Raw genomic sequence first — 16,107 nt, 5'->3', positions numbered from 1 at the left:
ACTCAGACAAGCCTGTCTGGCACCAACAGTCATGCAACAGTCGAAATCACCGAGATCACAATTTTTTCCCATTTTGGTGTTTGATGTGAGCACTGATTGAAGGTTCTGTCCTGTATCTGCATGATTGTATGCATTGTGCTGCTGCTACATGATTGGCTGATTAGATAATTGCATGGATAAGCAGGTGCACAGGTGTTCCTAATAATTTGCTCAGTGAGTGTATAATAGTTTGTACTACTGTGTGATATCTGGGTAAATATTTTTCAAATAATAACTATCCGAGGACTAACTTAGTGCCCAAATATCAATTTGTTAGTGAAATGAATGTAGAGAAAAGCTAAGCAAAATGACACCTTTTATTGGCTAACTAAAAATGACACCTTTTATTGGCTAACTAAAAAGTTTTTAGTTAGCCAATAAAAGGTGTCATTTTGCTTGGCTTTTCTCTACATTCATAATGGCTAACACGGTACAACACCCTAGTACTATTAGTGAAATGATAATTTGAAATAAGCATATTGGTATATGATACCAGCAACCTTTTTGTAAGTATTTACTTTACTTTTTCAAATTCTAATCCAACCAGGCAGAAGATACAGGAGTAAATTGATTGTTTTCTACCGAGTGTCACAAAACATAAAATTATTCCTTTAAGATTTATTTGTTTTTTATGTTTTAGAAATTTAGTCAGGGTACATAATTTTCATTTTTTATTAGAGGGGAGTGTTTTTAGCTTCCAACTATAGTATATACCTTTTAATTAAAATCTGTAAAAATAAGTTACTCATTTCTGTAGGGGAATTCAGAAACTTTGATGTTTTTGTTCAGTTTAGCTTGTATGTTGAAAGAGACGTCCTGTGGCATTGCTTTCCTGATTAGTACATACAAATACATACAGTAAGTGTAATCAGCAAGAACACACTGAAGGTTATGAAAAAGCTACTTTATAGAAAAATAATACTAGATTAACTACAGTAGAAATGAAATTGCCATGACTAAGTGCATTTTTTATTTTTTAGAGTCATATTTTTGTGCTTTATTTTGTTTTCTTCAGTCTTGGTTATACTTAACGGCGGCCTAACCTTTGAATCCCACATATCTTCCCCTGCAGCTGAAGTGTAATTTTATCTTCTATGGAAAAATCCCTACCACTGTAAATTGGGCGATGAAGTATTTAACTGTGTTTTCAGCACTTGTTAGTTGAAATGCTGCAGTTCCATAATTATGTTTTAAGCAGGCACAGAATGCTATTGAGAGTCTTTACCCAAACAAAAAAGCTATACCCACAGCACCCCCAGATGGCCAAATTGCTCCACCTTTATAAATGATAGTGAATGATCTTCATAACTCTGAATTATAAAGCTCTTCATCCAAACATTGGTGCACAAAGTTTGTGGCCTATAACTATGTCAGAGAATTGAGAATCTCCAGCTCTGGCCTGTCTCCTTACTGCTCTAAAATCTCATTTTAGAACACTTGGCAGGTTCAGCTTTATGTCTCTTGCACTTTTAAATTCCCTTCCTGGTTTTATTTGTGAGACTCCATCTGTACTGATATTTAAAGCCAGCCTGAAGGCCTAACTACTCTCTCTGGTTTTTAATTTGTGCTCTCCTTTAATCTGAGTCTACCCCCTTTTTTTAGCACTCTTTCAATCATCTTCATTTCTTGTTCATAACAGGATTATTACACGAAAGGCCCGCACTTCAATCACCCTTCTACTTTTCAATAGAAGTGAACACACCACTTCAATGTCCTAATGGAAACTTTCCCTCTTTTTCAATCAAGCTGCCCATTTCTGATAGCTAAACAGTATGAAAAAATTGGTACTCTTCAGATTTTCTGATAACAGTTGTTCATTCTCTGATAACGTCTTTAAATTTTCTTCAACACTTTCACGAATTTCACTGTAGAGAATGTACAACTAATTTCTGTTTCCGCAGAACTATTATCAAAAATTATTTATATTTAGTAACTACATGTTGTTTTCTTAGTAGTTCCTCATCCCATTTTGTCAGTTATGAAGTACATTAAGTCATGCAACTGTACAACATCAGCTTTGTAAGCACATTCCCCTTTTCTTCTTCGTGTGCTAGATTACTTGACAACTCTTGTTTTTTGTCTTCCTTCAACTTGACAACTACAGTTTTAACATTTCATTTTACTTTCATTATTTTTAGGTGTTAAAGGTGTACTAGGATTCCAAGGAGAGGTTCAGATTAACTACATCAGAGGAGACAGAGGAGACCCTGGCTTTCCTGGAGAGATTGGATTTGTTGGGCCAAGAGGTAAACCTTGTGAATGTAAATTAACAATGTGCATGGCATTTCATAGTGACAACAAAAGAACAGACATTTGTAATAAAATTATTTATGAAACATGCCCATAGTTTTCTAAATCCTGATTACGGGTCTTGCAACATACGTTTATTTTTTGTCACTTTTCTAACTGTTTCAAGGTGTTCTAAATTATACCCACAATTTCATTATTATGTTTCTACCATTTACTACAAACTAGACATAGTGAAAATGAAAGTGTGGGCTGACAATCTTAGAAATCGATGGATGTAAGACTTTCAAACTATCTGAGCCTGAAAAAGATTATTAGGGAAGACTATAACAGGGAGTTCTAGCAAATGGGGCTAACAGCAGGGCAAGGCTGAGTAAAGCAAAAATCAACCTGTTATGCCAAGTCATTTTAATGTTACTGATGGACAATCTTAATCATAAAGCAAGAAGTGATATTTTCCTGGCATATATTCATTTGTTTCTTTTAGAGATATCTGAGTACCTGTTTGTTCTTCACTGTTGTTGATCAATGTTTTGAAAATGCTGTGTAACCGTTTCTATACACACTTTATTCATCTCCATTCACTTATCCTTCCATTACTTTTCAAATGTATTTAACACTGTTCACTGTTGTGGGCCAGAGTGTGCTTCTTGTAATCAAGAAAGCTGTATAACTGCTTTGGAATCATATTTGTACAATATGTTTCTGTTAGCATATCAGATGGACTTTAATCAGTTTGAAAGCTTGGAATTCTTTAGTAATTTATAATATACAATATCATGCTCAATACACAAGTCACACAAATTGACTTTTTATTATTTACATTACCTCATTTTATAAATTGCCTGTTGCATTTATTGTTATTATTAAATCAAAAATGTGTTTACCCTGTAAAATTTGAATGATTTAGGTGCATTTCATAACAGAATATTTTTATTAAATTTTATTTCAGTCACAAAAAATAGTAAAATGAGCACCTCACGGAAATGTTTTGTGCAAAATGCTGCACTTCCAAAACAGCATTGTACCTGTATTTAAATTAATTTAAACTTAATTGTTATTTTAGGTGAGAAGGGTTTATCTGGCCTCAAAGGGTTACATGGAGATGATGGCAGAGATGGCTCTCCTGGATATTTGCCTGGCATAGATGGTAAAAGGGGGCTTCCTGGACTACCTGGATTACCTGGAATTCCAGGTTCAAAAGGCTATAATGGGATAATTGGATTTCCCGGAATGAATGGTGACCATGTATGCAATTTTCTGTTGAAATAGCATTTCTACAACTTTAAATTTTGCTAATGATGCTTTATAACAGAATGCAGGCAAAGTGCACATCAGAGTCATTTAACTCAATTCCTGTCATTTCATAATATAAACAAAACCTTAAAAAAGCAATAAGAAATCTAACTTGTTTATCTTCAGTTAGTCAAAGGTTTCTCACATCAGAAATAAAATAGGAAAACACCAAATAACTTAAAACATACATATTGAGTTTTAATTGATAAAGTCAGATTCAGCAAGTGGCTAGTTGTGCCTATGCTGCAGGATTCTGTTTGGGTGTCTGACATTGCCAATCCAGTTCATGTCCCTACATTGATGGATTAAAGGCCAAGTGACCATCATCATCAAGTCCTTCCATGAGAACCCTGATAACAATGAGGACTGATTGAGGTCATTTATGTTAGGTAGAATGCCTAGAGGGGGCTGGGTGGTCTCATGGCCTGGAACCCCTGCAGATTTTATTTTTTTTTCTCCAGCTGTCTGGAGTTTTTTTTGTTTTTTCTGTCCTCCCTGGCCATCGGACCTTACTTTTATTCTATGTTAATTTAGTGTTCTCTTATTTTAATTCTTATTTTGTCTTTTATTTTCTCTTTCTTCATCATGTAAAGCACTTTGAGCTACATTATTTGTATGAAAATGTGCTATATAAATAAATGTTGTTGTTGTTTTGTTATATTGTTCTTCTTACCTGTCCTTATGAAGAATAAGAATTCAATAATGATAAACATTGGAAGGAAAAGAGAAGGACATGACATCTAAAGTAGATATTGTTGCATTGTGGTAATAAAGAAATCAAATGAAGGTAGTGAAGCTGTCTTTAGCGGTCTTCCATTGTGAAGTATCAACAGAGGCAGTAGAGCAGAGTAGTGTGTTTTCCATAGAAGTAATATTTGTACAAAAATACTCGAAAGCAAAACGAAGACCCAGATCTTTAACCTTAATTTAAACATTACCGTTGACAGATCCACATGAACAGACCTTTAAAAGAGAGCTATTCCAACCAGAAGCCACAACACTAAAAATAATACTTGCAAGAATTTAGCATTTAAGCTTTGTGTCAGCCATTAGATTTGGAGTTTTTAATTGTCACACAGATTTGTGTGAGATTATCTCTCTTCCAGCAGAAATGTTATGTTGTTTGGGGCCAGCTTTATAATTTAGTAACACAAGTATAGAAAGAATTTTATATCTGGTAGAAACATCAGTGTAGTTGAACTAGTATGTTTGGTCCACATCAGTGGTGTATTTTGAACTTGATATAGTCTCTCAATACTTTCTAATGGAAGATCACTAAAGATAGAATTGCTTTAACCTAGACAAGATAAAAATATGGCAATGGACTCAGTATTACACAGTGGTTTTATTATATTTTAACTGTGACAGAAATGCTCAAATTAAAATTCAGGCAACTGTCAAATACATTTATAAAATATTTGTAAACATGATGATTAGATATTTTTGCAGTATCCAGTCTTCAATGAGATGCAGTTAGGCAACTTGCTGTGACTGAGATCCCATTATGCAGTTCAGTCTTGTTAAAATTAACATGAGAACAGTGTTCATTCACTCAAGCTCTGGTGTCATTTATTTAAACATTAAGCTTTACAACAAAGGCTAATTTTCACTTACATCTGGGTGTCATTGGTGTACCACAAGCAATATACATTAGAAAAGTGGATTCAGCATTAAAGCAAAAAGGCTACATGAAGGTAGAACATCCAGGTTCATTTTAATACAATAAAGCTCTCCAGGTTCTTTGAAAGTTTTTTCTCATCTTTGTTAAAAATAGCTGTTGGGTTGAGATAGTCACAAAGAAGGAAAACTAGCTTTAGTGTTTATAAAAATTATTTTTTCAATATTAGCAAGAATTGTTTCTAAGCTGTGGTAGATATGGATAACAGGCTGATGATGAAACCATATAGAAACCATGGGGTTGGGACAGGAAGTGAAGATCAGGATGGTGACAAAATTTGATGGATGTAGGCATCCACATGTGTGGGCTTCAGGGCAGTAAGAGCCTAGGCTAATTTCTTGGGACACCAAAGTCATCATATATGCAGTGACAGAATAACTAAGGATTCTTCGCTAAATGTTTTTTGTTTTACTGAAGATACATAAAAGCATGCTCACTCCTTTAAAGTGGGGCAATTTCCAAATATCTGTTGAACAAACAGAAAACTGTTATACAGAGGGACACAAATTAGCATTTCTGGTGTAATAACACATTTTGGCTATGATGAAAGTATAAAACATTATCGGCTTTAATAAGACATTTTAAGGAAATGGAGAAGCAATTACGTTAGTGAAGCAGAAAAAGTGCCATCTTAACAGAGGTACAGCACAGTTAAATTCTGTATCAAAAGGTAGAATAACCAAAGATACACACAGAGGACACTGGCTTACACTTCTTGCTTCATCAGTTGAGGCTTTATTAAGTCTCATGTAACTCGCGTTGGCAGCTGGCAAATGAAGTGTACCATTTAGCTTTTTCTGATTACCACCTACCACTTTGCTATGTACCACTAAATGCTAAAGTTAAAAACCTTTAGTATAATGTATACTTAATTAATAGAAAAGAAAAAAAAATCAGGAGAACCACAAGCCACCACAGGCTATTTTCTCAAATAAATGTTTGAAATTTTCAGTAGTGGAAAAAAAAAACTGAGTAAAGCTGCAGGTCATTTGCAAACTATAAATTAAACGTATGATACCTGTCTGAAAAAGTAATCAAGAGTTGATTTGATAACTTTTTAACTCATATTTTTGGGAGTGGTAAATGGAATGATGTGTTTATTTGTATCCCTGTATTTTCCTAGGGAGATCCTGGTTTATCAGGTACTGTTGGCAATCCAGGTTTTCCAGGATTGAAAGGAATTAAAGGTAAAAAATAATATAATTTACTTTTTTATTCTGAAAATGTTGAATGCAGCTCAGTTTGAAAGCACATAACTTAATTTCACTTACATGTATTTATGTCCATATTTTTCTAATTTGACAATACTGTCAAGGCAGATTGTGAAATTATTTATACAGTAGGTAAATCCCTGATCGCTATTGAATCCTGATATCTTTGTTGATTTATAATATGATGTATATGACTTTCCCCAACATTTGATGGGACCAGGAAGTAAATTGCAATTATTTGACTCTATAAGGTGATCAAGGAGATACTGTTGTCATGCCGGGAATTCCTGGAACAAAAGGGCTTCCAGGTGACAGAGGAAACTCAGGTTGGTATTATTCTTTATCAATGTTTTTTTAATCTATGCAGATAATCAGTTGCATCATATATTATGCCAAAAGCAAGTGCAATCACAACATCAACTCTTTTATATAAAACTTGGCAGAGTAATCATAATTACATGTTGCTTTACATCCATCCAGTATATTACAGGTTTTGGAGCCTAATAAGAGACAGAAGACATGTCCAAACTACACACAGCAAAGACTAAAATAAAAATAGAAAAATGTACAACTGCTTTATTATGTGTTTATATAATAGTTAAAATAATAATCCTATTATTTCTAATTTAAAGGAAGGCAAGGTCAAGCAGGAGATCCAGGTTTTCCAGGCTCATATGGACAACCAGGAGAACAAGGTGTACCAGGCGCTCCTGGAAGTCGGGGAAAACCAGGAGAACAAGGTATTGTTAAGTTGTTGCTGATAAAACAGTACAGATTAAAATTTTACACACCAGATGAGACCAAGAACATGTCAGGTCTCCAAATGAGGCACTTTATAGGAAAAAACAGGCTTTGCAATCAGAACTCAACCTTTTGACAACAGAAGAGTGGTGGCTCTGAGGTTAGGGATCTGCACTGGCAATCGGAATGTTGCCGGTTCGAATCCCATAAATGCCAAAAAGGGACTCTGCTCTGTTGGGTCCTTGAGCAATTGCTGAGCGCTTTGAGTAGTGAGAAAAGCGCTATATAAATGCAAAGAATTATTATTATTATTAAGAAATGTAATAACTCATTTTTAAATCGCGACATCATTACTATGAACATGAAGAGAAGGCTAATAAGATCTTAACAAATCCACAAGCAGGAAGTTCACAATGCAATATCAGTAATTTCCAAAACAGATGGAGATAAAATTATTGACCATAAATTTATAATGCATACATTTAGAGACTACTATAAGTCCTCTCAGTACAGAGCAATTGGATAAACCTCTGACAGTCTCAGAATTACTAAATGCTATAAACTAACTTCAGAGTGGGAAAGCAGCAGGTCCTGATGGCTACCCTGCTGAATTTTATTAAAAAAAAAATTATTAGAAATATTTATAGAAGCCAGAGACAATAAAATTCTGCCTCAAAGTTTTTGCCAAGTATTAATCACCATCTTTTCTAAGAAAAATAAGGTCTTATTACAGTGTGCATCTTACAGAGCAATCTCACTTCTGAATAATGATGTTAAGATACTCTCCAAAGTTCTAGCCAGAAGGACTGAGAAAGTGCTTCCATCAGTAATATCACAAGACCAAACCATATTTATTAAAGGACACTTAGCTTCCAATCTTCGACGCCTGTTTAATGTAATATAATTCACCCATAACATCTAACACTCTGGAGATCTTTTCATGTTTGAATGCAGAAAAACATTTGATATGGTTGAATACAATTACCTCTTAACCACATTGCACAAATAGGAACATTTGTGCATGGATCAAACTACTGTATACCAGTCCAGAAGCTTCAGTTTTATTAACAACATGATTTCAGACTACTTCAAACTAGAACGTGATAATAGACAAGGATGCCCCCTGTCACCACTGCTATTTGCAATTGCCATTGAGCCATTGGCTGTTCACTTTCAAAATGCATCAGAGATAAAAGGGGATTATCAGTGAAGGACTTGAACAGAAAATATCACATATGCAGATGATATGATACTGTATATATCGGACCCACAAAATACTGTGCCTGCAGCCCTAACAACACTAGCAGAATTTCAAAGGATATCTGGACTCAGAATTAATTTGAATAAAATAGTGCTTTTTCCAGTGAATTCTCTAGCATACAGCATTAGATTGTTGTGTGCTATCATCGCAGATCAGTTTAAATACCTAGAGGTAACCATCACAAGTAAATATAATGCTCCTTTTCAACAAAATTTTGCTGTCTGCATAGAAAAACTTAATGTGCAAGATGTGCATAGATGGTCTACCCTCCATCTCTCTTTATCAGGAAGAATTTACATTGTCAAGATAAATATCCTTCCTAAGCTTCTGTTTCTATTTCAGAACATCCCCATGAACATTAAAAAATAATTTTTTAAGAAGTTAGATTCAATCGTAACCTGATTTATTTGAAATTCAAAACATCCACACATCCAAAGGGTGACCCTACAAAAGCTGAAAGTGGCATGGCTCTACCTAACTTTCAGTTTTATTACTGGGCAGAAAATATACAAGCTATAAAAACCTGGACATTGGCACAAATAGATAAACACGCACAATCTTGGTCCTCAATAGAAATAAAATCCTGAGGTAGTTCTTTATATTCCTTGCTTTGTACCCCAGTAATTACAAGTTATTGTCAATATACTAACAACCTAATTGTCCTTCAATCACTCAGAATATGGAGAAAATGTAGGAAACACCTCAAGATAGAGAAACGTATATCTGTGGCACCTTTACATGATAACCACCTTTCTTCACCCTTTCAAACTTACACAGTTTTTAATGTTTGGAAAATGCACGGGATTAAATCATTTAGAGATTTTGACATAAATAATATCTTTGCATCCTACGAACAATTACATTTCAAATTTAGCTTCCCATCAACACACTTTTTCCACTATTTTCAATTTAGAAACTTTGCTAAACAAAATCTGCCCAATTTTCCTCACCTCCCACCTATTTCTATTTCAGAAGAAATACTGAGCAGTCTTGAAGACTCAGACAGCATTTCCATAATATATCAAAACATTTTAAAATCCCTTCCATTCAATGATTCCAGAGTACAAGTGGGAAAAGGGTCTCTTACTCAACATTTAAGAAAAGAAGTGGAAGGCAGCCATACACAAAATTCACTCTAGCTCCATATGCATAAAGCATGCAATATTCAACTTAAAATATTTTATCGAGCACATCTATCTCGTTTAAAATTGCCCAAATTTTTTCCAGAACAAGATCCAACCTGCAAACATTGCAATTGAGTTCCAGCCTCACTAGGCCATATGTTTGGCTGTGCACCAATATCATTCTAGACCAAAATCTTTGCATGCCTATCAGACAGCCTTGGTGTCACAATCCCTCCTAATCCACTAACAGCTGTGTTTGGTGTACTTCCAGATGGGCTTAAAGTGGAGAACCTGCATATATATGTCTGGATGGCTGCCATTTGTTACTTCACAATGGTGCTTGCTGCAAATCAGACGCATATGCACCACCTTAAATACATGAATGAGAACAGCATCTCTCAGTTTTGAAGGTATTGCCCCCATGTGGCAGATCCTGATTATGATCTAAAGATTCCCATGGTTAGATCTGAAGTAAACTCTTTGCTGCATCAGATGTCTGAGCTTGAAATTCATTGTATTAGCACATAGTACTACAGTATTATTCTAGTGCAGTAAATTACTGCTGTTGACATTACACACATATGATTACTTTGTGTCCATTGCAGGGATACTGGACTCTCGCACCATGACTCCCGCACAGATCAATAACAGCTTCTGTGAGTTTTATTCTTAGGTAGTCCTTGAACGCTCCAAACCTTCTTCTACAAAATTTTATTTGTTTTTTGCCCAACAGGTGTTAACACCTGTCTATATTACTTGTTTTTGAACAATAGAGACAAGAGCATTAAAAGCAGAAGCTATAATTTAAGTAACAGTGACCAGAAAATGGTCAAAATGTGTGAATATCTTTGAAAACACACAAATGTTTACCAAAGCAAAGACTTACAAGTTGAGGAAAACAGACTTTATGGGGATGAGGAAGTATCTAGAAAATACAGAATGGGAAAGTCAAAATCAGTTAGGCAACTCAGAAGAAAGAAGCAGTGCTTTGACCCTGAGATTTATACTGGGGATCATATCAAGTGCTGCTGACCTCACCTGGGGATAGGTTGGGCAGTCAATGACCTCCTAAATCCCACTGATGCTCCTTCCTTGAGGAAAGATAGTCAGGGGACTCAGAGGAGGATTTGCCCATCACTGGAGCTGAAATCGCTAAGATAGTTAAAAAAAAAAACTCCTTGGTGGCTTTGTTGGGCTGTCTTGGCTGACATGCCTCTTCAGCATTGCATGGATGTTGGGGAGTTGGGGACAGTGCATCTGGATTGGCAAACTGGGGTGATGGTCCCCATGTTTAAAAAAGGGAACCAGAGGGTGTGTTCCAACTCTAGGGGTAGTCACACTCCTTAATCCCTTTTGAAGGTCTGTGCAAGGATTCTAGAGTGTTCATGGGATTATGCCCAGCCAGTCTACATGTCTTTTGTGGACTCTGAAAAGGCATACGATCACATCCCTTGGGCTGCCCTGTAGGGAGTGCTTCAGGAGTATGGGGTAGTGGCAGGGCCTTCTTAACAGCATTATAGGCCCTTGGGCAAAGCAGTGCACTGGGGCCCCTACCTACACAACCACTCAGCAAGTCAAAACATACATAGATTAGCATGGGGCCCCTATGCTAGTGGGGTCCTCGGGCAACTGCTCAGCATGCCCATGTGTTAAAACAGCCCTGGGTACTGGACTTGCTGTTGCAGGCATTTTGGTCCCTCTAGAACAAGTCAGACTTTTTCCTGGTGGGTGGGAGACTCCACCAGGACTCCCCTTGTCTACAGTTCCAAGGAATGGAGAGTGTCCAGTTCTCTGGCATTAGAATTGTATCTCTGCTTTTTGTGGATGATGTGCTCCTGCTGGCCTCATCAGGCTGCAACCTTAGACATGAACTGGGGTGGTTTGCAGGCTGGTGTGGAGTGGCAAGGATGCGGATCAGTACTTCCATTTCCAAGGTCATGGATCTCAGCCAGAAAAGGGTGGAGTGCCCTCTCCATGATGCCTCAAGCAGAGGAATTTAAGTATCTCAAGATCTTGTTCATGAGTGACAGAAGAGAACAGGTGATCAATGGGTGAATCATAGCAGCATCAGCAGTGATGTAGTCATAAGGTGAAGATCTACATTCTGATTCTCCCCTGTGGTCATGAGCTGTGGGTAGTGACCGAAAGAACTACATCATATATACAAGCAGCAGAAATTAGCTTCTTTTGCAGGGTGTCTGTGGTCAGCCTTAGAGATAGGGTGAGAAGTGCAGATATTCGGGAGGAGCTCAGAGTAGAGCTGCTGCTGCTCCTCCTCATTGAAAGGAGCCAGTTGAGGTGGCTTAGGCATCTGATTATTATGACTTTTTGTAGGGATGTTTCAGGCATGTTCATCCGGGAAGAGACTTCCAGGCAGACCCAGAACACACTGTAGAAATCTATCGGAGGGAATAGGAATGCCTCCATATCCTGCAAACAACCTCCAAGAGGAGTTGGCTGACTGGTAACCATTGCGTAAACTGCTGCCCACCAGATCCAGATAAGTGTCAGAAAATCAATGGATGGGAAAGTAAACACTCTGCCCTTATAAATGATAGATGTTATCAATTTTGAAATATTCGAATCCGTTGTCAAAACAAGTTTATTCCAACAATCAATAAAACAAAAGGACTAAAAAATTGTTCAAAATGTATTGACAGAGGCTTAATCTAAAAAGTAAAACTGAAAAGATCACTGTACAAGAAAATTAAAAAATAGCCAAATAATTCTGACTTAGAGGAACATAAGAGATTTAAAAAAAAATGAAAATACTAGTAAAGCCAAAACAAACAGCAAGAAGCTTTTTGAGTATTGCATCAGTAGAAAGATAATAAAAGAGAATTTAAGAAACCATAGGGACATAAATGGAGAAATGAGAAGGAAATAACAAACGAACCGAAATATTTCACTCAAGCATTTGTAATGGAAGAAACAAATGGATTGTCCCATGCACATGTAAAAACAAACTGAGTTGCTAGATTTTAAAAAAAGAAGATTCAGATGTGTTTCAAGTCATCAATATATTGAAAACTAATACAACCCCTGGACCTGATGGGATCGTACCAGTTGTACTGAAAGAAATGAAAGAGAACATTTATAAACCCTTTTTAGGCATATTTGAGCAGTCAATTGGGAAAGGGGAATTTCCAGAGGACTGGAAATTTGCTAATGTAACTCCAGTATGCTAGAAGGGAAACAAAATTGATCCTGGTAATTACAGAGCAGTATGTCTTACTTCTGTACCATTTAAAATTATGGAAACCAAAATAAAAAATAAGTTAGAAAAATACCTGCATGAAAGTAACATACTAAATAATAGCCAGCATGGGCCTTTGAGAGGAAGATCCTGCCAAACCAGTCTTTTAGACTTTTTTGAACAGGCAACTGAAATAGTTCACAAAAGCAAAACATACAACATTATTTACTTAGAATTTCAAAAGCCTTTGATACGACCCACACCAGTGATTAACTGGAAACTAGGACCTATAATCATCAGAGGTAACCTACAAAACTCGATCTCAAATTGGTAAACTGACAGAGTACACTTGAGAGGAGAATGCTCCACATGGAGCGAGGTCATCAGTGGAGTCCCTCAAGGGTCCGTCCTTGGACCATTACTTTTTCTGATTTATATTAGTGACATTGATTCTGGTATACTTAGTTAAAAAAAAAAAAAAACTTGTTAAATTCACAAATGACAGTAAAACTGGAGTAATGGCAAACATCGAGAAGGCAGCAAAAACTCTGAAAAGGATTTAGGAGTTTATGTTGATATTTTCATAATCTAAGAAGTGTGCAGAAGCAGTTACAAAGGCAAATTAAAATGTTAGGTTATATCATAAAAACTGTTGAAAATAAAACAAGGGTCATTATGCTTAGACTACATAATACACTGGTGAGACTTCATCTGGAGTACTGTGTGCAGTTCTGGCCACCACTCTACACTAAAGACATAGCAGCACTTGAAGCTGTGCAGAGACCAGGTGCATCCCAGGACTTAAGGACATGTCCTACTCTGATAGACTCTGAAAATGAAACCTGTTTAGCAGAGGAGACTGTGTGGGGACATAATCCAGGTTGTCACAATCCTCAAAAGCATTGGTAAAGTAAATCCAGCTGAATTCTTTCCACTAAATGCCGAGGACTACAGTGGAAGTTAAGGGGAAGAGCACTTAAGACTGAAATCAGGAAGCACTTCTCAACACAAAGAGAAGTGAGAGTCTGGAACAAACTACAGAAACATCTAGTTGAAGCAGAAACCTTGACAACCTTTAAGAAGTATCTGGATGAGACATTGGGACAGCTTAGCTACACAAATGGGCTCAGTGGACTCCATTGTCTCATCTTGTTTCTCAGATTTATGTGGTCATTGAAGTATGTGGGTATAAGCATTGGGACATATGCAGTCCACACAAAGACATACATCAGGCTATACTGTATGTTGAACCTGAGTCTGTGAGATCTAGTGCAACAGCATAAACCAGTGTATCATTCTGCCATCCAATACATGACTAACAAATCCGAATCAGATCAATTTATTTTTAGTCACCCTGCAATACAAGTAGAATTAATTTCTCAAGGTGGAAACTGACAAGGCATTTATAGGGACAGAGTGCCATGGAAGAGTCTGCAATAGATAGCAGAGGTCCATCTGTCTTATTCAGGTGTTAGTTTTACTTGAATATACTGTAGTTTTATGTATAAGTGTACTGGATGCTTTAAATAGGGTAAATGTTAGAGAAGAAGTTTGCATCTTTTGTACAGTAAATATTTAACCTTGTTTATGGTGTGTAACTTATTATCTAAATTAATGTGGGTTTGCTGCATGCACCTGTGGTCCAGGTCAAAAATATCCTTATGGGATGCAGTAAATACAAATAAAATAATCTTTAAAACAATAATGTATTTTGCCTAATATTTATATCAGTAGTATTAAACTTACTACTTACTCTTTTCTTAAAAGGTCGAATGGGAGTTCCTGGTCTATGTGGCCAAAATGGATTAGAGGGGCCTTCAGGAGATCCAGGATCCCTTGGAATACCAGGACCTGACGGTGATGGAGGACTTAGAGGTAACTTTACTAGAACATTAATATGACAGAAGTTATATGAAGAAGACTGCAAAATGCAGAGAAAATATATAATAGAGAAGCCAATTCAAATGCTTATTAAATGAAAATGTGACAAACTCCGTTAATGAGCTCTAGTTACCTTTATATACTGTAGTTTTACTTCACTGTCATTACAGAAAGCCTCGTGAGTTCAGCATTCCCCAGTTTAAATTCTGAGCCCTGGTTGTTTGAAGCGTTAGCACAAATCTGTGATGTTTTTGCATGTTTTCCCTGTGTCAGTGTTTAAGTGGAGATTTTGAACTGACGTGGTGTGTGTGATTGTGCTCTTTGATGGACTTTTATCGTAATGTGTGTGCTGCTTAGACGGGCTCTGGGTCCCCGTGAACCTAAATTATTTTAAGCAACTTAGAGAATGTAGTTCTATGCTGTTGTACAATTAACCATGATTTTATACAAGCTGCTTTATATCACCATCACAGAGAAAATGCCCATTGTTTTCTTTTTTGGTATATTAGCTTGCTTTTTGTTCCTTGCCTAATTTAATACTATGTGCATATTTTGACTAGCTGCTTTCCCTGATTTTTATTTGTTGATTTCAATTAACTTTAATAAAACATATAATATTAGTTATAATTTTATAGCAATAGTGGTATCTCTTTGCTGAGGTTTTATTATTTCTCTGTTCATTTCTCAGGAATTTCTTAACCATGAAATAAGCTTTAAATAATTGTTTAAACTCAGGGTGGGTCTGGCATCATGGAACTTCAGCTATGAAAGAATTATGGTTATAATTTCAAAGATAAAAACAAGGATATGTGAAAATTCAAGAAACATAAAATCATATTTTGTAATAAAACAGTCAGTAACTAAATGTGTGTATATTTTTCTGTAATTAATTTAAAATCACACGTGAAAGATGAATTTTATAGTAAGGACACCGCAATAAATTAAGTAACTGTAGGATTTAACAGTGCAATGTGTTTTAGAAAATCTTCAGGGGGAATAAGTCCAGTGTTGGAGAAACTGCAGCTCATGGCGCTTGTATATCTACTTAAACTAAACAAAATGTGTAGAAAACCAGGAGCTGATATAAGATTGGATTCTTACCACTTTATCTCATTCATGTGGAGCAATCTGTAAACATATATGACTATTTCTGAATTCTGATCAAATTTTAGAAAAGAAACCAAGGACCGTATATGCATGTTAATGAGAGAGTAAAAGATTTACTTTACGTTAAGACAAAGTACAGCCAGTATGTGTGCCAGCCACAGATACTGTATATACTGTACGTATACTGTAGATAGGTAAATAATGGCTTGTTTTGAGCATCCTGTGTGGACTGTAACATTTCGGCACGAGTTAGCAAATCAAGGACAGCAAGGAACAGCCTTTTTAGTTCCGACTCTGAGTGAATAACTAAACAATGAAATGCATAT

The 16,107-nt window shown here is 36.2% G+C and overlaps 1 protein-coding gene across 1 annotated transcript in view; it reads left to right on the top strand.

Moving 5' to 3' along the window:
• LOC114643656 (collagen alpha-5(IV) chain-like) overlaps nucleotides 1–16,107 on the top strand; it is a 154,782-nt gene that overhangs the window by 135,218 nt on the left and 3,457 nt on the right. Inside the window, exons 32-37 of the mRNA XM_051922556.1 lie at nucleotides 2,178–2,285; nucleotides 3,353–3,534; nucleotides 6,384–6,447; nucleotides 6,723–6,797; nucleotides 7,104–7,211; nucleotides 14,561–14,668. Coding sequence (XP_051778516.1) covers nucleotides 2,178–2,285; nucleotides 3,353–3,534; nucleotides 6,384–6,447; nucleotides 6,723–6,797; nucleotides 7,104–7,211; nucleotides 14,561–14,668 — 645 coding nt within the window. The remainder of the gene's footprint in view (nucleotides 1–2,177; nucleotides 2,286–3,352; nucleotides 3,535–6,383; nucleotides 6,448–6,722; nucleotides 6,798–7,103; nucleotides 7,212–14,560; nucleotides 14,669–16,107) is intronic.

This window comes from Erpetoichthys calabaricus, chromosome 2, assembly GCF_900747795.2.
Source record: "Erpetoichthys calabaricus chromosome 2, fErpCal1.3, whole genome shotgun sequence".
Taxonomy (NCBI): domain Eukaryota; kingdom Metazoa; phylum Chordata; class Cladistia; order Polypteriformes; family Polypteridae; genus Erpetoichthys; species Erpetoichthys calabaricus.
This window is presented reverse-complemented; position numbering and strand designations above follow the sequence as displayed.